At 33.3% G+C, this 24,103-nt stretch overlaps 1 protein-coding gene across 1 annotated transcript in view; it reads left to right on the top strand.

The window, feature by feature from the left end:
- LOC132737045 (uncharacterized) overlaps window positions 1-18,380 on the top strand; it is a 35,230-nt gene extending 16,850 nt beyond the window's left edge. Inside the window, exons 5-14 of the mRNA XM_060724278.1 lie at window positions 361-545; window positions 6,388-6,458; window positions 6,875-6,978; window positions 7,181-7,269; window positions 9,285-9,483; window positions 12,248-12,360; window positions 13,093-13,244; window positions 13,580-13,628; window positions 13,881-13,918; window positions 14,699-18,380. Coding sequence (XP_060580261.1) covers window positions 361-545; window positions 6,388-6,458; window positions 6,875-6,978; window positions 7,181-7,269; window positions 9,285-9,483; window positions 12,248-12,360; window positions 13,093-13,244; window positions 13,580-13,628; window positions 13,881-13,918; window positions 14,699-17,218 — 3,520 coding nt within the window. The 3' untranslated portion in view covers window positions 17,219-18,380. The remainder of the gene's footprint in view (window positions 1-360; window positions 546-6,387; window positions 6,459-6,874; window positions 6,979-7,180; window positions 7,270-9,284; window positions 9,484-12,247; window positions 12,361-13,092; window positions 13,245-13,579; window positions 13,629-13,880; window positions 13,919-14,698) is intronic.
- Window positions 18,381-24,103: the final 5,723 nt, after the last annotated feature.

Raw genomic sequence — 24,103 nt, 5'->3', positions numbered from 1 at the left:
TTTGTAAATGTTCAAGTAAAATTGAGTTTGCCAGAAATATATACAAAAACATCTTTAAGTTAAAACATTTCATTAATGATCTTTTATAGTAGTATCAATTGATCTTCAATGTTTTCTTCTATATCATTTGGTATGTTAATCTTAGACGACAAAAGTACAAATATACATTTAAGTTTATGACTACACTTCAGTTAAAAAACCCTTAAAATTAAGGTTGCTGTAGATATGACAGAAATTTATTTGACATATTGCAACTATGGTTACTATCAATTTTGTCAAACACTCACTACGATCAGTTTAAACTTAAAATGGAATTCTAAACAACCCTGAAACATGTTTTTTATTCTATTTATTCTTCAGCACTGGTGGCCAAGTGTATCGGTACCCTATCAACCTGAAAAATAAATACTTTTTTTTGAATCCACAAACACTGTTTGTGTCAATGCCTGATCTCATACGCTACCATTATAAACGATCCGGCTGTTTACGTACATTTTTGAAGTGTTCACCACCTTTGAGGTATAAGGAAACCCAGGACTTTCCTTGTAAGTACATGTTTAATCTTTCATATTTTTTGCACTTGTACTTTGTGATACAGGTACAAGGACATTTTTTTGCCATGCAACATCATACTTTTTATAACTTTCCATCATTGTTATACTTGATATAATTAAAGATAATTTTCTTGTTACGAAAACAAGGAACAAATTAAACCATGATTTCATCTGTTAACGAGTGTCATGTGACCGATTGTAAGTGTGAGGGCGAAGCCACATAAAATAGTAGTATTAATAAACCTTTGCCGCTTTTGAGGCTCGATATGTATTTTTAAGTTCTTTGTCAACTTATCAAAATGGCTGTCTTGTGTAATGTGTCGATCGTACAATTTGACGTAAAAGGAAGCAACCGTCCCGCAAAAAGTTGTTTAAAAATTGAAAAATATCGATTTTGAGGTACAACTAGAATCTAAACGTTTATCGCTCACACCGCAGTCGGAACATTTGAAGGCGACAGTTAATCAACCACGATTTATCTCCAGAACTAATGTAGACATTTACGCATTTATTCTTTGGAAAAGTATTCTAAATATATGGTCAAACTCACTGTTTGATATAAAAAATAAAACAATTTCTTCAGCATTTGAAATTAACGAAAGTCTGGAAATTCAAGATATTTTAAATGAGACAAAACGTGTTCCATGGCAAACTACAAAGCACACTTTGACGCTTGTGAAACTTTGAATGGTTGGAATAAAAATAAAACTTTTTATACACGGGCGGGAAATTTGTGTTTTTTTGAGAGAAAACTTTTTGTTTTGTTAGTTAAATTAACCGAAAGTTTTGAGTTGTGTATATTTATCCATAAATTATAAAAAAAACGACCCCGGCAAAAAATTCGGTTTTTAAAGTAGTTGTGCTCTATTTTAAAACTTCCCCAAAATTGAAACCGTCGCCCCTGATAAGGCAGTGATACGACATTCAATTGACATCTTTGCTCATCGTTCTATACTCTTTATTACTAAGTTTTCGACTTAATAAATAATCGACAAAATTTGGGTCTATACGCATAAGAAGGTTATTTAATTTTTGAAAATTGGAGCAATTTCAGAGGTTGGCGAATAATGTTGTCCACTGAATAACACTTTGCCCGCTAAGATAAGTTTATGTGCGAAACGTAAAATACGACGTCTCATACAATGCCCCTAAAAGTTGAAATGGAAAAAATCATTTCTGACCCTACTCTGCTGTATAAACCTCTTAGTTATATGAGTCACAGCAGTGTTTACTGGATGTTTCACATCAGCTTGCGATTGGCGGTTGCGAGCGAAATAACCACAAAGGCCGTAGGCATGGGCATGGTTTATAGTTCGCATCAAAGCAATACGTGTGTTAGATAGAATAAAAAACAGCGCAGACCGATATCATTTCAATTACTTCAAGACAAAACTAGAAAGTATACTAACGCTATCACAAAACTACTGCGGAATTCCGTATTTTGATGTTTTATTACCCAACCTACCGGATATATCGCTAACTTTAATGAAATAAAGAAAAGAAAAGGTTTACATGACGTTGACGCTTGAAAATAAACAATACATTTACTCTGTCGATTTATGCATTTGATCTTAACAAAATAAAATGCTTGCAGGAATTGACCATTCTGCGGAGACTTTGGTTGCGTATATAAGGAAAAGTTTCGAATGATTGAATGAATGAATGAATGAGAGTTTTAAAAATGAGAGTCTTATTGAATACCGCCTTTCCTTGTTTAGCTTCTTTATCATATTTTATATGTAAATTTATATTTTGAATTAAAGAAAAAGATTATAATTAGGTAAAAGTGACAATATTGAAAACGGAAATGCAAAATAAAACGAAATAAGCAAAATAAATCAAAACAAAAAATTTAATTCTTAATTTTATTAACAAAGCAAAAGTATATTTATTTATATTGTGTTATACATATTATTCATATTGTGTTATACATATTTTACACGATACTGCCACAATGGTTTATGATTATTATGACTGATACTTGTTTATCAAACTCAATTTTGAATCTTATCACTCGTGTCTGTGTGCAAAATCACGATATGACCCTTTTAAATATGTAATTGGTCTGCAGCGTTAACTGTCAAAGGATATTTTTGCAATTTTTATTCTAAATAATAATTGTTCATTTTTAGAATATTAGGAAATGCCAGTCAATCTTACACTTTTTACGGATTGGAACCTTTGTACTCGAATCTTACTGAATTCGTTTAACCGCCGACTTTGCAATTTCAGTTGCCTGTGTAACGGGACTAACTACATGTATATTAACCATAGGACGTTGTGCGCATCGAAGTTTTTTTTCCGTTTTATATTTGGCTTTTCCTCCGCTTCTTTGGGTTTCGCTTTTAGCTCGACTATTCGATAAGAATAAGTAGAGTTATTGTAGTCACCCTTAAGTCTGCGTCGGCGTCTTCGTCGGCGTCGGCGTAACCACTTTTGTTAAAGTTTTTGTAATACCTCAAATATTTTCAAAGACCATTGACATATAGCTTTGAAACTTTGCACACTTTATCACCAACATGACCCAAACCTGTAGACAAGAGGAGGTAACTGTATCAAGCATTTTGACATAATTATGCCCCTGTTCGACTTAGAATTTATGTTTAAGTTTTTGTGATATCTCAATTATTTTCAAAGTCCATTGACATATGGCTTTGAAACTTTGCATTTAATCACCATCATGACCTCAACATGTAGACAGGAGGAGGTAACTGTATCAAGCATTTTGACAGAATTATGCCCCTTTTTCGACTAAGAATTTATGTTAAAATTTTTGTAATACCTCAAATATTTTCAAAGTCCATTGACAAATGGCTTTGAAACTTTGCACACTAGTTCAGCCTCATTACCCCAACCTGTGGATAGGAGGAGGTAACTGTATCAAGCATTTTGACAGATTTTATGCCTCTTTTTCGACTTAAAATTTACAATTAAGTTTGCATACTACCTCAGATATTTTCAAAGTCCATTGACATATGGATTTCAAACTGTGCACACTTGTTCAACATCATAACCCCAACCTGTAGACAGGACGATGTAACTGTATCAAGCATTTTTACAGAATTATGCCCCTTTTTCCACTTAGAATTTATGTAAAAGTTTTTGTAATACTTATAATATTTTCAAAGTCCATTGACATATGGCTTTGAAACTTTGCACACTAGTTCAGCCTCATTACCCCAACCTGTTGATAGGAGGAGGTAACTGTATCAAGCATTTTCACAGAATTATGCCTCTTTTTCGACTTAGAATTTACATATAAGTTTGCATACCACCTCAGATATTTTCATATTCTATGACATATGGCTTTGAAACAAGTTGAAATTTTATACTTTTCTTTGAAAGCATAATAGGACTCTCTTCAAGGCTATAACTGTAACATGGGTTTAAAGAAAAATGTGGCTCTTTTGTTAATTTAGAAAATTTTACATTATCAAGGCTTTTTTACTATCAAACACTAAGAATAGTCGAGTGTTGCTGTCTTACGGACAGCTCTTGTTAATGTCGTTTACGCGAATGACCGCTTCCGACAAGTGAATAACCTTTTTGATCGTTTTTTACGTAACCGTCTCTTATGCCTCTATAATGTTGATGCTTTTTCTCTGGGTCAAGTATATAAGGCACCCAATTTAGCTGCTTAAAATCGTAAACTTCTATTGATCACATTTTGTGCTTTTAATAGATATATTTCATCGTCTTTCATAGGTTGTTTTATTCCTGATCAGATTTCTGATGTTCACTTAATTCATTATTTGTGTGATCATCATTATTCACATCCATTTTATGATTCGACCATCCCTCGGAAGCATTAATCACAACAAAATTACAAGAGAATTGCAGACTCGGTTTGATTGAGTCTGTACATGAGGGATAATGAATACGTGCATCATCCCTCACGCCCCATATCACCGGCAAAGAAAAGCGGTACTCAATTCTAAAAACTTAATAGTGCTGGTATCAATGATTCCTAAGGACCAGAAAAACATAACAACATTGAAGTGAAGTCGGGGCAGTTTTTTACAGATGCCACACAGCACTTCACACCTGCTGTTGTAAAGTATATAAATCTGGAAATAAAGTGATCTCCCGGAAGCATTTATCACAACAAAATTACAAGAGAATTGCAGACTCGGTTTGATTGAGTCTGTACATGAGGGATAATGAATACGTGCAACATCCCTTACGCCCTCTAGCACCGGCAAAGAAAAGCGGTATTTAATTCTCAACACTAGTCTTAATATTGCATTAAATCTTAATTTACGTCTTTTATTAGTTTCATCGTTTGTTGAATGGGCCCTGTCATACGCATGTCCTGTTGATTTCTATATTCTTTTGTTGGCTGGACAAGTCCTGTTCACCATTAGTATGATGTTCATCATCAACATCATCATCAGCGTCATTATCATCAACATCAGACTAATCAGCACCAGTATCGGACGAGTAACCTTTACTGCGTTATTGGTTCTCCAGAATTTCATCGATATTCTTAGTTGTCTTAGCATAATTTCTTGACTGTTAACCTAAAAATGTCACATCGTAACGATCTTTTTCCATAATGCTCGATTTCTGGTCTACCACCAATAACCGTATGATCAATGTGTCGCTTGATGAGGTGTAGCATTGGATTTGGGTGGATTTGCGACCGTAAATAATGTCTCCCTTTGTCAGTTTTATATAATGCGAGTCCGATAGAAATAATCTGACAAGCACTTCACCTATGTCCAGCTTTTTCATTATTTTCTATCACCATCTGTTATAATGCGCATGTTACATGATCAATTTTTAAGTATATAATACACACTACTTGATTACGTATTCACTTAAATACCATAAAACCAAACCGACAATAGATTACGTAAAGACATTATTTATCCAAAATGACCGGCGTGCATGCGCATTAAGTGCCACTAAATATTCCATATACTACTGTTACCGTTTACATTTAGCACGCTTTAACCGTGTCCACTTTTATCATATTATTTTTATAGTGATTAATGCTTTTTAGGGATATCTATTTATCCAGTTTTTACACTTAATTTTTATAGCGAAAAAAAACGTTATATTAAAAATATGCACGGCCGAGCAATACAAGATTTTACAATGTGATTATGGCGCATACCATAAAAACTATGTCTACTACTATTTTAAAAAAGTTAAAATATTCAAAATAGAAACAATCTACTTAATTTAATTTATTCTAAAACACCGATGTTAACGTCATAACAGTTATCAGAAATCCTCTTACAGACCAGTGTCATATTTTAAAAGGTAAGAATGGGGATCAATATGTTCATAGGCACTGATTTTTCGCTTATATATATGTTAAATGTGATAGACATGAAGATGTAAATGATTTTTATAGCAGAGTGGCAGGCTCATTGTGGAGAGTCAACGTGCGTTTTTACTCCGAACAGTGTTGAAAAATGACCAAAAAAAGGGAGAAACTAGAAATATAATTATGATTAGGTTAAACAATTAAAATTTGTTAACGATGCTTTTTAAATGAATCCATTAACAGATTGATTTTTATTTACACAGTCTCAAAACTATTCGGATAACCTTTTCGTCGGCACCCGTTATGTTTATTAATTAAGCTAGTTATAAAATTAAACGCATCGTAAAGAGAAATGGTAACATATAAACGGTTCTGAGGACAGTTTGTGAGAAATAGTCATTTTCAAACTTAATTGTTCTCATCTGATGTAAAGGTAGGACAAAAGGTAATGACCGTTTTAACTTTGTTCTTTTTCTTCCTCGCGTATAGTCATGTACGTTTACGATTCTGTCTTAAGATAATGGGAAGTAACAATAACGATACAGTTGATAACAATAGTTTCAGATAAACTGGAGATCGAGAAAAACGACTTAGAGATTTTTGGGAAAATTGGATCAGGAAATTTTGGAGTAAGTTGGATAAACATTTTATTTAATATTTCCATTTGTAGGCATTAAAAAATAACATTTTTCTTGTATGATATAAATTTTATTTTGAATTAAAAAAGGTTATTTACTTTTCTTTAGTGTAACTTTGAATTTTTTTAAGCAACGAATAAACATTACATTCCACAATCGGCAATGTAACAGAAAATGCATCGAAAGAAGAGGATATCTGATTTGTAATAAGGGAGCGTAGCCCCGAGTATAAATTGCAAAATCTTTTGTATTATAGGATAAAATTAAAAATCCTTTCATTGATCTTTGACACATTTTCAATAGAAAGGTCTCTAAACTATTAAACAATATTGTGATTTTACATTCATTTGAAATTCATGTTCAAAAATGGAATACTATACGTTTAAATGTTATTTTTCAATTCTCAGGTTATACATAGAGGTAAATTTGGAAGGACAGAAATAGCAGTTGAAATCGTTAAAAACATTCATAGTTTTCATGAAGATATGTTGATGGAGGCCAGAATTATGTCGTATGTTACTTTATTGAATTATTTTTTCACACATTCCATTCCTTTTTATCTAAAATTATTTTTTTATATTGTCAAGTACTAGAATGCATGGCATCCAGGTGTGTCTTTTCAAAAATTTCTTTAAAGATTTAAAAAGTCATGATAATAAATAGTCAGTGGGATGTGGGCTATTCTTGTTTTACATTTTCCTTGATTTTTTCAGTCATTTAAATCATCCAAATTTGGTGCAGTTATATGGCATAGTTTCCAAATCTTTACCGTTGATGAAAATAACAGAGTTCATGCAGAACGGTTTGTGCTTAAGTTTTGTTTTATCGTATTTAGATAGAATTTGTTGTAATCAACTAAATTACATTTTTCCTCTGACTAGATTAACATATATGTGTCTTTGCATTACGAATGTCGGCGTTAAGAAAGAAAATAGTGGATACAATATTGTGTACTATATATCTTTATCACATATATTTGCAACATTTAGCTCATCAAAGCACAAAGTGCTCAATATGAACTATTTAAATCACCTTGTGTCCGACATCTGTCATTTTCATGTTTACTTCCCGCTTGGACGATGCGGCAACAGCGAAAACCAGGAAAAACTATAAATGTGTCCTTAGGACATGGGTGCCCCCAAACTACACTATTCGTAAATTTATGACTCTTGGTCAAATATGTTTTGGGCTACACGTGTCATAAGTTGAAAACTTAACATCTTTCACTAAGTAAAGGGCAAGAACTTTACAAATACTGAATAAATCCACAATCAAACCCAAAGGTGCACAACTTCACATGCTGATCAATATTCCTGTACAGTTTCATGACCCTAAGTCAAATACCTTTTGAGCTATGTGCGACACAACTTGATAATTGCAAATTTTACTAGGTCTAGGGCAATAGCTCTGACAAAACAGAAAAAAATCCACACGCAAAACCCTAGATGCACAACTCTACATGCTGACCAACAATCTTGTATTTTTTCATGCCTACAGATCAGATCAAATACTTTTTGAGCTATGCATGAACAAGTTGAAAATTGCAAATTGATACAAGGTCAAGGGTAATTACAACTTAAAACTTTTTAAAAATCCACATGCAAAACCCTAGCTGCATAGCTTTGCAATGATGTTGATCATTATTCCTGTAAAGTTGGTTGGTTCTAACTCAAACAGTCAAGGAATAAATAATACAACATAATGGAACAGCTTTTTACCAAGTCAAAGGAAATAACTCTAGAAATACTGGAAACATCCACAAGGCAAACCCTAGGTGCACAACTACACATACTGAACAACATTCCTGTTAAAAGTCATGACTCTAAGTTAAATATTTTTGAGCTACATGCGACACAAGTTGATAATTTCAAATTTTTACTAAGTCAAAAGCAATAACTCTGATACAACAGAATTAATCCACAAGCTAAACCCCAGGTGCACAACTTCACATGCTGAGCAATATTCCTGTGAAGATTCATGACCCTAGGTCAAATACTTTTTGAGCTACGTGCGGCATAAATGAGAACGGAAGGACGGATGGATGGTTATACAAGATGGCCAACAAATAGAAGAAATTAGTTTTAAGGATACACACCCTAACGGGCACATAAACTCTCTGAATTTAAGATAATATATATAATATATAATACAAAAACTATTTTATGTTAAGTTGCGCAGTCCCAAAATTATCTATGGTTTTGTATTCGTTTTGTTCTTTAACAATTTACGAAGCGACTTAAAGTAAAAAGTAGTCATTGATTTTAAAAATTGTTTTTCATCTTAAATAAATGCATGCACATAGAATTTTTTTTTTCTAGTTCAGCAAATTGTCCAGCAACTTAAAAAAGCGACTATGTGTAGGAAATCTTAAATATTGATAAATATTATCAAGCTGTAAAAATATAAAACACTTTTAACATAAATAACAATTTGTGATTAATATTTGCTTGTATGCACCGGGATATGAACCCCTTACTCATCTATTTTAAAAGTTTGGTGTGCACGCACTTTTGCGAAATAGTTGTGCATCGTACATGAATAAACGCAAATAAAAAAAAATCATTTCATTTGTTGTGTGTGGTTCATTTCTAATTCTTTTGTTATTTTCTTGTTCAAAATAACCAATTTGACAAGACTTTTCTGTAGGAGTCTTTATAATCCCAAGTAAGCTCTGATATATGCGTTTTTGATGACTGTATTTCCCGATCGATATGTTGTTTGTATTTTATTTCAAATAATAAATCATTTTAATTTCATTTATTCTTTACATGTTATTGTTATTATTTGAAATAATTCGTCCAAATTTTATTACTTCAGGAAACTTATACCGTTTTCTTAAAGCAAATAGACTAGGTCTTTTACTTTGTTGTGAAGTCTTAACAGATATGTGTCGTCAGGTTTGTCGAGGGATGGAATATTTACATAATCAAGGATATATTCTTCGTAATTTATCAGCGAAAAATTGTTCGGTAGGCAAGAATGGTATCGTAAAAGTTTCAAATTTTGCTACGGCTAGGTTAGTAGTTTTACTTTTTTTTCCAGCTCACCTGAGCATGCTCAGGGTGAGCTTTTAGGATCGATGATTGTCCGTCGGCCGTCGTCCGTCGTCCGTTTACATTTTATTGTAAACACTCTAGCAGTCGCATTTTTGCCTCAATCATCATCAAACTTGGTCTGGATGCTTTTCTCGGTGATAGCTCGGAAGAGTCCGAACATGGATCATCTCGGACGAAAAACTAGGTCACAAAAGCTAAAAATAGAAAAACATTGTTAACATTCTAGAGGTCACATTTTTGCCTCAATCATCATCAAACTTGGTCAGGATGTTTGTCTAGGTGATAGCTTGAATGAGTTCGAACATGGGTCATCTCGGATGAAAAAGTAGGTCACCGGAGCTAAAAAAAGAAAAAAACTTGTAAACACTCTAGCGGTCACATTTTTGCATCAATCATCATCAAACTTGGTCAGGATGCTTGTCTATGTTATAGCTCGGATGAGTTCGAACATGTGTCATCTCGGATGAAAAACTAGGTCACAAGAGCTAAAATAGTAAAACCTTATTAACACTAGAGGTCACAATTTTGCCTCAATCATCATCAAACTTGGTCAGGATGTTTGTCTAGGTAATAGCTTGAATGAGTTCGAACATGGGTCATCTCGGATGAGAAAGTAGGTCACCTGAGCTAAAAATAGAAAAACCTTGTTAACACTCTAGCGGTCACATATTTGCCTCAATCATCATCAAACTTGGTCAGGATGCTTGTCTAGGTGATAGCTCAGATGAGTTCGAACATGGGTCATCTCGGATGAAAAAGCAGGTCACCGGAGCTAAAAATAGAAAAAATTTGTTAACACTCTAGCGGTCACATGTTGCCTCAATCATCATCAAACTTGGTTAGGATGCTTGTCTAGGTGATAGCTTGCATGAGTTCGAATATGGGTCACCTCAGATGAAAAACTAGGTCACCGGAGATAAAAATAGAAAACCTTGTTAACACTCTAGCGGGAACATTTTTGCCTCAATCATCATCAAACTTGGTCAGGATACTTATCTAGTTGATAGCTCTGATGAGTTCGAACATGGGTCATCTCGGATGAAAAACTAGGTCACAAGAGCTAAAAATAGAATAACCTTGTTAACACTCTAGAGGTCACAATTTTGCCTCAATCGTCATCAATCTTGGTCAGGATGCTTGTCTAGGTGATAGCTCAAATGAGTCTGAACATGGGTCATCTCGGATGAAAAACTAGGTCACAAAAGCTAAAAATAGAAAAACGTTGTTAACATTCAAGAGGTCACATGTTTGCTTCAATCATCATCAAACTTAGTCAGGATGTTTGTCTAGGTAATAGCTTGAATGAGTTCGAACATGGGTCATCTCGGATGAAAAAGTAGGTCACCGGAGCTAAAAATAGAAAAACCTTGTTAACACTCTAGATGTCACAATCTTGCCTCAATCATCATCAAACTTGGTCAGGATGTTTGTCAAGGTGATAGCTTGAATGAGTTCGAACATGGGTCATCTCGGATGAAAAGTAGGTCACCGGAGCTAAAAATAGAAAAACCTTGGTAACACTCTAGCGGTCACATTTTTGCATCAATCATCATCAAACTTTGTCAGGATGCTTGTCTATGTTATAACTCGGATGAGTTCGAACATGGGTCTTCTCGGATGAAAAACTAGGTCACAAGAGCTAAAATAGAAAAACCTTGTTAACACTAGAGGTCACAATTTTGCCTCAATCATCATCAAACTTGGTCAGGATGTTTGTCTAGGTGATAGCTCGGATGAGTTCGAACATGGGTCATCTCGGATGAGAAAGCAGGTCACCGGAGCTAAAAATAGAAAAAACTTTGTTAACACTCTAGCGGTCACATTTTGCCTCAATCATCATCAAATTTGGTTAGGATGTTTGTCTAGATTACAGCTTGGATGACTTCGAACATTGGTCATCTCGGATGAAGAACTAGGTCACAGGAGCTAAAAATAGAAAAATCGTGTTAACACTCTAGTGGCTACTGTTTTGATCCAAATATCCTGTAAATTTGTCTGAAAGTTTGTTTTGATGATTTCTTAGTCAAGTTCGAACATGGGTCATCTTGGATGAAAAACTAGGTCACACCGCCCCAAATATGGAAAAACCTTGTTAACATTCTAGTGGTCACATTTTCGACTCAATTATCATTAAACTTTGTCAGGATGCTTGTCTAGGTAATTGCTCGGATGAGTTCGAAATCGCATGTGAAACTAGGTCACCGGAGCTAAAAATAGAAAAATCTTGTTAACACTCTAGTTGCTACTGTTTTGATCCAAGTATCCTGGAAATTGGTGTGAAAGTTTGTTTTGATGATTTCTAGGTCAAGTTTGAATATGGGTCACCTGGGTAAAAAACTAGGTAACACTGCTCAAATATGGATAATCCTTGTTAACACTGTAGTGGTCACATTTTTGACTCACCTGCCATGAGACTTGGTCAGAATGCTTGTCTAGGTAATTGTTTGGATGAGTTTGATGGGTCAGGTGAGTGATCTAGGGCCATCATGGCCTTCTTGTATTATTTGTTTCTTATAACGAAGCTTGAAGGGGCATATGACTTGTTTAAATACATGGATAGGCACGATATTTACCATTTTCTTGCAGGTCATTGCAATGTCATATTTACCTCATCTATAAAATGAAATGATATGAGAACACTGTCACATTTTAAGTAGACAATGTGCAGTAACTAAAGAGAAATATGTAGTACCTTTTACATTTGGTTTGTATTTGTCTTACCAGGTTTGTAAGAAAAGGAGAAACTGTAACCTTTAATGCCATACAGGTTCCATGGGCACCACCCGAAGTTTATCACTCTGGTAAAGGAGATATCAAGTCAGATATCTGGTCTTTTGGTAATTAGCCTATGATGTAATAACATTTATTTAGAAAGTAGTGATAAAGTATACATTTGCAGTCAGTAAATTATTGTCCGTCTGAATATATCGTAAATAACCTCATCATATTCGACAAAAGAGTATTATTTGTTTCAGCACATTAAAGACTAAGTTTTTGTCAGGAATGTGTTTTTATATTTTATTCTTACTTGTTTAATTCATAACTAATAACTCGTAACGTTTTCCTCACAAATGCTAAACTTAATTAAAATAAAGTAGAATAAATATGTTTTTGTTGTGGATTGAAAATGCTCATTTGAATACAAATTGACAAAAGCAACAACTATTCAAAATAGAAAAGCAAATTAATGCATATTTCTTTACGCAAAGTGGCATTTTACTTAAACATAAACACATATTTTTTGATACATTTCAATAAAAAACTTGCAGGCACATTATTTCTCAGAAAAGAATATATTCCTTCTTCAGAAAGAGCATTTATAAGGAACAAAGGAGTATTTTGACTTCCGTACAAAATACTTAAAAACTATTACTGCCCAAGTTATTTGGACATTATTAAAGGACACAAAAATTGGAAAGTTGTTGTGAAATAAAAAATAAATCAATCTTCGGGACTATGAGCCTTACAGATGAAATAAACGTAACTTAACTGTACTGGCCATGTGATTGGTATTTTTTTACATAAGATAATTAAATATTGACACTCTTGTCTTTTAAATCATTTTTTAGGTGTTTTAATGTGGGAAATATTTACGTGTGGTGACGTGCCTTTCATATATGAACGTAACAGAAAGGGCAAAAGAATACAGATTTACCGACCTCCAAAACCGACTTCATGTCCTCAAGACATAGACATGTTAATGTTGCGGTGCTGGAAGTTGGTATGTTTAATAATATTGACTATCGTACGTGTTAATTAACATTGAGTGGGATAAATATCGGGAAAAATTACCTGTATTATTCGAGATTGTTACTTAATTTGCAAATCAATAACAAAATAAGTTATGTTTTGAAATTAGCTTCATCTGATTACAATCAGCTCCTAAATAATGCTATGCGTGTAAACATAAGTAGATCAAACTTTAGTCAAACTGGCTTAATGCAATAATATGTCGTTCAGCATTCTTTTCGAGTTGTATTTAATAATTTATTTATAATTTATCTTGCTAGTTAAATTTATTTTTGCTATCCAAACTTTTGTTGTCATTTTTCTTAGGAACCTTCTAATAGACCTACATTCAAGGATTTGAAGACTCGTCTTGAAGGTTTGCGCATATATTCATGAAATAGAGATCTTTTCCTTAATAAAAACAGAAAACTTACTTATAATTTGTCATTGCCATGCAAAAAGAAAAAGAAATCATAGTTCCTAATCAACTTCCGTATAATTACATATCGTATATTATATTAAATTTGTAATGTTTTGGTTGACTTATTATACGGTGTTTATTTTTTATTCTTTTTTTTTCTTTCTTTTTTGTATGCCGCAATTCTATATTAATTCATATATTTTACAGAATGTTACTTAAAGATACAGGATGATGAAGATAATTCAGTAAGTAAAAGTCTGTATTCAAAATGATCGAACCAGCAAAAATTTGTTTCCTTAATCACATGATCATTTTGTGCCATCTGAATATGAAACGTTTGAAATACTAACCAGAATAGAATATCCGCCTTAATGAGAACGTAAACAAAATAAATGAAACTGATTTCATTAAAGCTTTTGTGGTACATCAATATAAAACACAAATGCAATATCCATATTTGCTTTAGATATACTCTGAACATTTTGCTAATACACAGTAAATTAGTTTGAAATTTTTAATGAATCTATAAATGTAACCATTGACCAGGTACGACAAACGCTATAGTTTTTAGCCTGCCTTCGGCAACAAAATCTATCCATGCGAACAATGAAGACTAAAATTAGTTGGTACATCTGTGTCGTCTGATAATAGACTGCACTGTTTGCTTCTACGTCAATATCTTTCCCATTGAAATGATGAAAGCTTTTGTCCAGATAATAAGATCGAGAAGTCCATTAAAGATATTTTGCGAGGTAAAAGTAGCCAAAAGGTAAATGTCGTTTGACTTCAAACAACTTTCCCTCGTCACTGCTTTTTTCGAATCCCAACAGGGACTTCCTTCATGTGATGAAACTATCTAGCTTGCTTATTGAACGCCTGTGGAAAGGCATATGGGGCCTTCCTCCGCCTATAAAGCTAGAAAGAGGTCATATGACATATAATTAGCTGTGTTGGTGTGATATAAAACAATAAAAAGGGTTAATGCGATAAATAAAAAAGAACGTTACCTTACTTTTTTATAACAGGACTCCCAATCACTTGCTGAATTAGGATTTGATCACGTAGACAAACAACTTTTTATGCATGCATTGAAAGAAGGAAACGAATCAGATAGCTTCATCAGAGTTATGGTTGTTGGGAATTTTAACCAGGGTAAAACAAGTCTAACAAGAAGGCTTTTACAGCTTCCGATGGAAAACATTGAGAGTACAGACGGTATAGATATTCATGCAGCAAATTGTGAAGACAATGTTACATGGAAAACAACTGTCTCCCATGCTGCTGAGATAAAAGGTGCACGTCGACTAGCAAACATTTTTATACAAAGCATAAAAACAACAATTACTGAAACACTGGAGGATGGCAATGAACAGGAAGACAGTATGATGCTACAAGGAGAATGCAATGATACTGATGATAAAGATGCTGAATCATTTGAAAATGATGATACATGTAATTCTCTTGACGAAATAGTAAATCAAGGCGATTGTCTAGAAGCAGTCTCAGACGAAGACTTTTCTGAAACATCATTTTCAGAGACATCCTCGGAGGACAACAGTGAAAAAGAAGAATGTTTCACATCCGGTTCAGACGTATCTGAAGACAAAGCAATCACAAACGATCCAGACCTACACATAAAAGCAGTAGATTTGCTTTCAGAATTTACAGAAAAACTGAAAGATGAAAACAATTATACATTAGATAAAAATGAAAATAGTATAAACATCAATATTTGGGACTTTGGAGGACAGTTCATATATTATGCCACTCACCAGATTTTTCATTCAAGAGACGCAATATATCTTTTAGTTTTTGACCTAACGAAGGACCTTGATAGCATGGTACACGATGAAGACTTTCCAGACAGAAAGTTTGATATGAGGACATGCTTGAAATTTTGGATCATGTCAGTGCATGCTTTTGTCGGAACAAAGGACGGTAAGGAACCAAAAATAATACTTGTAGGGACACACAAGGCCGATTGCATCAGTAAGAGTAATATTGAAAAGAAGTTTGACGACGTATATGATCTCTTTATAAAATCGAAAGCCAGAAATCACATTTACAAGATGCCTTTTGCTATCGAAAACACAGATCCAAACGACCCCGGTATTACTGAATTAAAGAGAGCACTATTTGAAATAGGTTTAGAAAAAGCTAAAGCCAGCAAGGTTCCTGCAAAATGGATTCAATTAGAAGAGGCATTAAAAGGAAACAAAGAAAATAGAAAGATTTTGAAATATGAGGATGTTCAAACCATAGACAAGTCTACAGATTTGCCTATCAATGATGAGGATCAGTTAAAGCTTTTCCTAAAATATCACCATGCAAAAGGAACAATTGTGTACTTTGATGAGGAAAAACTCCGGGAATTTGTCGTTATTGATCCGCAATTTTTGGTGGATGCTTTTAAATGTATCATTACATCTAAACGATTTTGTAAGTGGAGATCAGACATACACGAGTTATGGGAAAAATTGATAGAAACAGCAGTTCTAGACAAATATCTGTTGAACAGCATTTGGGAGCATGATGACAAAAACCGTTTTATGGAACATAGAGATATTCTGTTGGCTTTTTTGCAAAGACATCGAATATTGGCTGAGATGCAGGTAATTGATGAGATTACTAGTGATGCAAGGGGCACGGGGAAATACATTGTACCAAGTCTTTTAAAAAGTGAGGGCGATCAATCAATTTTAAAAAAATGTGTAGAAGGAAAGAATTATTCGTTAGTCATACTTGGTCTTTCATTGGAAGATACAACGATTATCAAAACTGTCTTTGAAAGAACTATTGCAGCAGCTCTCGAGAGATGGCCGCCAATAGAGATAGATGGCATATCGTTGGTATTTCAGAGTACTTCGTTCTACCTTCTCGACCTTCAACATGCAGGTATTATTGCATATTCTTCTGAAAGGGGAATTGAGTTAGCAGTAGTCAATCAATGCCCTCCAGCAAATGTTGAAAGTGTGGTTTGTGACCGTTTCCGTAGATTCGTAGAAACTGTCGTTTTAAACGAGTTCAGGCGTCACAATTGCAGCAGAAACGATAATCCTTTTACTTATTACCTAAAGTGCAACCATGCCGTTCATAAATGTCAAGGAAGTAAAAATGTTCATTATGGATTAGAGAACATTAAAAAGAAATATCGTGTATGCTGCCCAGATAATTCAAACCATGCAATAATTACGAAGAGTGCATTAGCAGAATGGTTTCAAGATGGAACTATTATTAATAACGAAAAAGGTCTGCAAAAGAAAGTCACGGAAAAGTACTTGACGAAAGTTGCCCAAACTATCGGTCAGAATTGGGAGCTATTAGGACCCATGTTAGGTGTCAGCAAAGTAGATGTTGAACGAATAAAAATGGACCATAAGCATTGTACAGAGACAGCTATTTTTTACATGTTGCACAAATGGAATATGCAATGCCCTGATCAAAATACCATGGGCGATTTGATAAATACAATGAAAGAATGTGAGGCACTCTCAGTGGATTGGGATAAAGTCAACAACATATTGGACGGGTTCTTCATGCAATAAAGGTGAAGCAGTAAAAAAGCGTCTTCAACAACAACCCAGCTCTATAAATAATAAAGTGCCCCGGATTAAAGTAAAAACAAATTATCATTTATTGACCATTGAACATGTGAAACTGAACAAAGAGTAATACTGAACCTCTACAACTACACACAAAGTTTTTTTGTTGGTTACTTGTGCGATTTATACTTTACACATAATACGCATTTGTGTGTCTTAAATGTCAAGCGAATAGACTTCTTAATGTATTTTAAATGATATGTTATTCGGAACGGTTCTTTGTGTTATAAACTTACCCGTGCTTATACGGCAATTCTACGGACGAATTTTGAACATGTGAAACTGAACAAAGAGTAATAATGAACCTCTACCACTACAAACAAAGTTTTTTGTTGGTTACGTGTGTAATTTATACTTTACACATAATACGCTGTGTGTCTAAAATGTCAAGCGAATATACTTCTTGGTGTATTTTAAATGATATGTTATTCGGAAAGGTTCTTTGTGTTATAAACTTACACGTGCTTATACGGATATTCTACGGATGTTGACTCTGATTAGTTAAGGTTAATAACAATATACAATTATGTGCTATGACACAAATACTGTAGATTTTAATTTTGGTACAGATACAAGAACGCTATTCAATGAAATGATTCAAGTACATTTATTTACGTAAATTGTTTATGAATTATTGTTTTGTTCTTTTTGTGATTTTTATTATCTAAATCTCGATTTCATTGTTTGATATACTAGTACATGTACATGTTTGGAATGATCCAAATGTTTTTGTAATGATTCAACTTATCATAACTTGTCTTATTTGATTGATATTATAAACAATTATTATTTTATTTATATTAAGTTACAATATTAGTTATTCAACTATTGAAAGACTTCATGGCTACTTTTTTGTAAACCCTATGTAAGTCGTGTTTTACGTGATTAATAATTTTATAAAATTAAGGTGTTTAAAATACGTGCATTCCTTGCTTTACTTTTTATATCCTAGTATATTATCATGACAGAACGGTCATTAGAAAAAATCCCAGAGTAAGCCTAAGAAACAGACCGTTTTAATTATAGAATAGATCGTTGAAACACAACGCTAAATTTTTTGTTTGTTCATCGACCAATATGTATCAATGTACATGTATGTATAACGTTAGACTACAAAATATGATGAATATATGGTCTAAATCTGGGTGAGTTAGAGCTCATATTTCCAAGAATTTTACCTGTGACTAATACATTATTATAAAGGGTATTGAAACAGAGGAATGCTTGTCATTCATTACCAAATTTATAACTACAATGTTGTTTATACATATAACCATTTTTTTACACCTGTTGAGTAACTTGTAAATAGATTGAAACTATACATCAATACATTTTCACCTAGCGGTCGATTATCTTTGACTATCAGTGTTGTTTATACATATTATCATTGTGTCACAAGTCGAAAAGCTTTTTAAACGACAGTCAATTTTGTTTATACATAAAAACATTGTGACACCTATCAAGTAGCTTTTTAAACGACCATCAATATTGTTTACACATATAATCATGGTGTTGCCTATCTTTTTAAATGACTGTCAATGTTGTTTATACATATAATCATTGTGTCACATGTAGCTTTTAAAGGATGGAAATCACATATCGTCGAATAGATTTTTAAAAGATAGCTATTGTGACATCTTACTGTTTGAATTATTGTTAGTAAATACTACCTTTTTCACGTTTTTTAAAAAAGCTTTAACTTGACAGCGGTGATTTTGTTAATAGTTGTATTTGTTTCGGAAATATTATTGTAAACTTGCAAATATAATCATATCACAGACTTTTAGACCCTTTAGTATACAATGTATTATAATATATAAACTAAGAAAAATATATTTATTCATTAACAAATATTTTGCTTTTATCATTCAAAAGAAATATAATAAATTAATATAAATAAACATAATATTAAATAAATACTTTATGTAGAAATCACTCTCTATATAATGCTTTATATTTCAATACAAGTGTCAATTCAAATATTGATTAAAAGGTCCTATAATTTTCTTAGACTTTTCGTTTTCCATTACACCAAGAAGCAAGTTTTTGCAGACAACTCAGTAAATATATGGCGTCACATTTTGATTTTTAATGTATTTTTAATTTCAGTTTTTCCCATGAACGTTGAAAAAAGAAGTCTTACAAAATGTTTCTCAGTCTTTTCGCTCCTTTTTGAGTTTTCATTGAGAAGTAATTTCGGACAATGAAAATATTGAGCTTGAACTTGAATTACTAAAACTAACTTTTTTATTCTGTCTAGTGCTATGTAAGCTAGGATGAGCCGCCTAAATAACTGAAAACATGTATACCATATCTTAATGTAAATACAGTTTGTTTTAGTTAATTCGTTCTGAAAATCGTGTTTAGTTGAATTTTTGTGTACATGTACATTTAAAATGTTTTTGTTGTTTTAGTTTGCCTTTGAAAATGTTTTTTTTTTGTATTCATTACCTCCTTGTATTAGTTCCGCAATCAAACGATTTGTCTTACTAAAAATATATGAGTGAATTAAAAATGTTATTTCGTAATTGCAGTGGCCTACAAGGTATTAAGAAAAGGCTGCATATATTTCAATACATAAATGACACAAAATGAGATATTTACTGTCTTCAAGACACACGTTTTCTACACAGTCAATTTAACACCATTCGTACTCAGTGAAATGCGGAATGTTTTTTTTTAAAGTTGTTCATCTTCAAATTATAGGAGTTGCAATATGTTTCTCAAAGTCACTAGATTACAAAATACATAAAGATGAAGTTGATTATTTTGGAAATCATGTCATACTGGACTTATCTGTTTGAGAAATAATATTAACTTTAGTATCGTTATATGGACCGAACTCCGACAATCCGTCCTTTTATGAGAACATTTTCAATGTCGTTGAGAATACATGAAATGACTCATTGCATTTGTGGAGATTTTAATTTGGTGCAAAATCCTGATTTAGAGTATTATAACTACAAAAATATAAATAATAAAAAATACAAGAACAACTTTTTTGAAACACATTAATTAAAAAAGTTAACTGATCCTTTAAGGGAGCTCCAACCTGATGAAAAGCGATATACTTGGCAAAAGGCAAACCCACTGCAATAAGCCAGACTCGATTTCTTTCTTTTAACTTCTTTAATGTTACAAAACTGTAAAAATATTTTTATAAAACGCAGTTTTCAGTGTGACCATTCAATCATTATATTGCAATTAAAATTTAGTGATTTTGAGCAAGGTAAAGGGTCTGGAAACAAAACCAATCTCTACTTTGAGATATTCAATATGTTAATGAAATAAATAAAAACAATTGAAGACGTTTAAAAACAATATGTCATACCTGTTTATAATTTCGAAACACTTGAAAGTTTTCCGAACGAGGATATACAATTTGTAATAAACGATCAGTTATTTTTAGAAACTTTATTTATGATAATAAAGAGGTAATTTTCGTATCCTATGGTTCTTTTAAGATAAAGCAAGTAATGAAAAGAAAACACTTTGAACTTTGTCCGGCGCATAACTCTAAAACTATAAGAGATATCAACATGAAACTTTGTAGGTAGATAGATCTCATTGAGAAAAAGTGCAGTGCAAAAGAACCGTAACTCTGCCTTGCTTGATTTCGGAGTTTTTGCCCTTTGTTCATTTTACACTTTGAACTTTGTTCGGAGCATAACTCTTAAACAATAAGAGATATCAACATGAAACACTGTAGGTAGATAGATCTCATTGAGAAAAAATGCAATGCAAATGAACCATAACCCTGCCTTGCCATAATTTTGGAGTTATTGCCCTTTGTTCACAGTAACACTTTGAACTCTATCCGGGACAAATATATGAAATCATAAGAGGTATCAACATGAATCTTTGTAGGTAGATTGATCTCATTTATAGAAGTGCAGTACAAAAGAACCTTATCTTTGCCTTGCTTGATTTTGGAGTTATTACCCTTTGATTATTTTTACACTTTGAACATTGTCCAGAACATAGTTTTTAAAGTATAAGAGAAATGAACAAGACACTTTGTAGGTAGATAGATATCATTTGGTAGATATGAATTGCAAAAGAACCATAACTCTGTCTAGCCTTATTTTGGAGTTATTGTCCTTCGTTCATTTGTACACTTTAAACTTTGTCTGTGACATAACTCTGACACTTAAAGAGGTCAACATTCCTGTGTCCAAAAACCTTTTCGGGGAGCATCACCCGGTTCAACTGGCTCTTGTTTGTTCTTGCTATCACTACCGTAGCCCAATTCCTTCATTGATCTGTCTTAAAAGACCCTGATGACAAACCTAACCTGACATTCATCTTATTAACAAATATATATGGACATACGAGGTATAAACAAAAAGTTCTCGACCCGATATACTACTAGCCACTACACTGACATTTACACACTATACGTCGATACCGATATCTTATTGAAGATTACTGACTGAGTAACTCGAAGTTTTACACATATTACATAACATAAAACACACTTTGATCAGTAGAGGTGTGTGTCATTTAAACCAAATGGAGAAAGTTGAAATCAGAGCCGTCATTAAGTAAGAAAGGGATGTCCTCCAAGGAAATTCATGAGGATTTCCTGGATACACTTGAGAAGGAGTCCCCTTCCTATAACACTGTTAAAAAATGGGCTGCTGAATTTAAGATGGGCAGGGAGAGCATTGAAGATGATGAGCGGCCTGGGCAGCCAAAAGAGGCCATCAACGATGAAACTGCCGAAGTTGTGCACGATCTGGTCATGTGCGATAGAAGGCGAGACCTGCGAAGCATTGCTTTGGAAGTGAGTATAAGCTTTGATTCAGTTCAGGCAATTCTGACTGATGTTATTGGCATGTCAAAGGTTTCCGCTAGATGGGTCCCCATCAATCTTTTGAAATAGTTAGCGGATAACCATGATTGACTATCTTGAGCAAGGTCGTACCATAAACGGTACGTACTATGCAGGCGAATTCAGACGAAAATTGCGCGTAAAAGGAAGGGCAAACTGACTCAAGGCCTAATGCTACTGCACGACAATGCACCAGCTCACACACACACAAAAATATGATAAACAAGATCAACAAGGAAAGGCGGCGTTCAATGAACGCAAGTTGCGATGGCTGCTGCAATTTGCTGCTGCTTTGAAATTTTTCCCCATCTCCCATATTTACCGGACTTAGCTCTCACTGACTTCTACCTTTTTCCGAAAGTGAAATATGATAAACAAGATCAACAAGGAAAGGCAGCGTTCAATGAACACAACCCCCACATGATCCAGCATCAAGAGCAATTGGCAAGGAGCCGAGGAGGACCCCAAACAAAAACATAAAAAAAAATAAGTAACTGATAAGGAACTCAAAGAAAACAAATAAATGATTGAATTATAGGCCCATAATAAAGGACACAAGCGACGGGGACAGGAGACCCGAGGAAGGGGGTGTTAAATAAAGGAAATAAAAACTAGGGGCAAAGGGGAAGATACTTACCGAAGACGAGAACACAACAAGGGACAAAAAAGTGTCACCAAAACAGTATGAAACAACAAAGACATATATCTGAGGAACACAGAGGGGCGTCGCCTTGGAACGGTCAGCAGCATAAATACTGCCGGGGAGAACCTTCTATTGAAAACCTAGCTTCGTGGTAGACGTTTGTGAAGCATTGATGGTTTCATGGAGGCGGTCAATGAGTTCTTTGAGGACCAAAATATAGTTTTATTTTGAATGGTTAAACAAGTTATGGCACAGGTGGGCAAAGTTAATTGATGTAGAGGGAAATTATATTGAAAAGTTAGACCATTAGTTGGGTTCTCTGAAATACATCGGGTCGAGAACTTTTTGATCAATCCTCGTAAATTACTATCTTTATCGACCAGATTAATAGTACGTCAGCATCGGATGCCAGACGTGCATATTATATGCAGAATTGTAATTCACTTAAACTGATACTTGATACACAAACATTAAAACAACAACAGATACAACAACAGAACTCGGATCAATAAAGTGACATTATGCCCATTCAAGGGTATATAGTGAGTTAACAGATGAAAGTCAAAATAAGTTTACATTTTGCCATAATTCCTTTCAATTTTATAATTATCTTATTATATATATTATTTTATAACTAACTCTCGTGGCCCAAGGAAATTTTCTGAAGACACCCATCGAAAATTACCTATGGGATTCGAGTAATAAAAAAGAGTGGAGCAGTCTTTTTACATTTTAGGCAGATTTATATTATATTCTAAACGTTTTCCAATAACAAACGTTGGTCAATTGCCATTAAAACATTCAATTTTTTTAACTTATTATCAATTCAGCTTAATATGACAATGAAAAAAGCTTTATTCCACTTTAAGCTAATACTTTGTCTACTTGAAAAGGAAAATTAAACAGAAAAAAATGAGATGCTATTAATCGGATCAATAAGTAATTCTACTTTATTAATACAAATCTGCATTTAAACTTAATTTGATACAGTTTTATTTACAAAGAGACTAACAACTAACAAAGCCTTCTGCTCTACTATACAACTTTACTATTAAATCTTCATGTTCATGATAGTTTTTTTAACCAGCACTGAACTCAGAGACATCTATGATATCATCTTGCTTTACGCCTTTGTTTTTTAAAGTGTATAAAGCTATATATCTGCAGCAAAAATCATTGTTTGAATTTAAAAAAAAATACTTCCAAAATGCTTGTATAAAATAACATAGTAGTTGATTACCTTAAAAACGAATGGCGCATACACAAATCATTGCTAAACGGATAAAACCCTACTAAAATAACATAATGATGTTTTATTTCGCAACATTTTATTCTGTTTATGTACAGTATC

Source organism: Ruditapes philippinarum, unplaced genomic scaffold (genome assembly GCF_026571515.1).
Source record: "Ruditapes philippinarum isolate M1 unplaced genomic scaffold, ASM2657151v2 ctg6738_1_1_1_1, whole genome shotgun sequence".
Classification (NCBI taxonomy): domain Eukaryota; kingdom Metazoa; phylum Mollusca; class Bivalvia; order Venerida; family Veneridae; genus Ruditapes; species Ruditapes philippinarum.
Note: the sequence above shows the minus strand (reverse complement) of the source record. Positions and strands in the feature narration are given on the sequence as shown.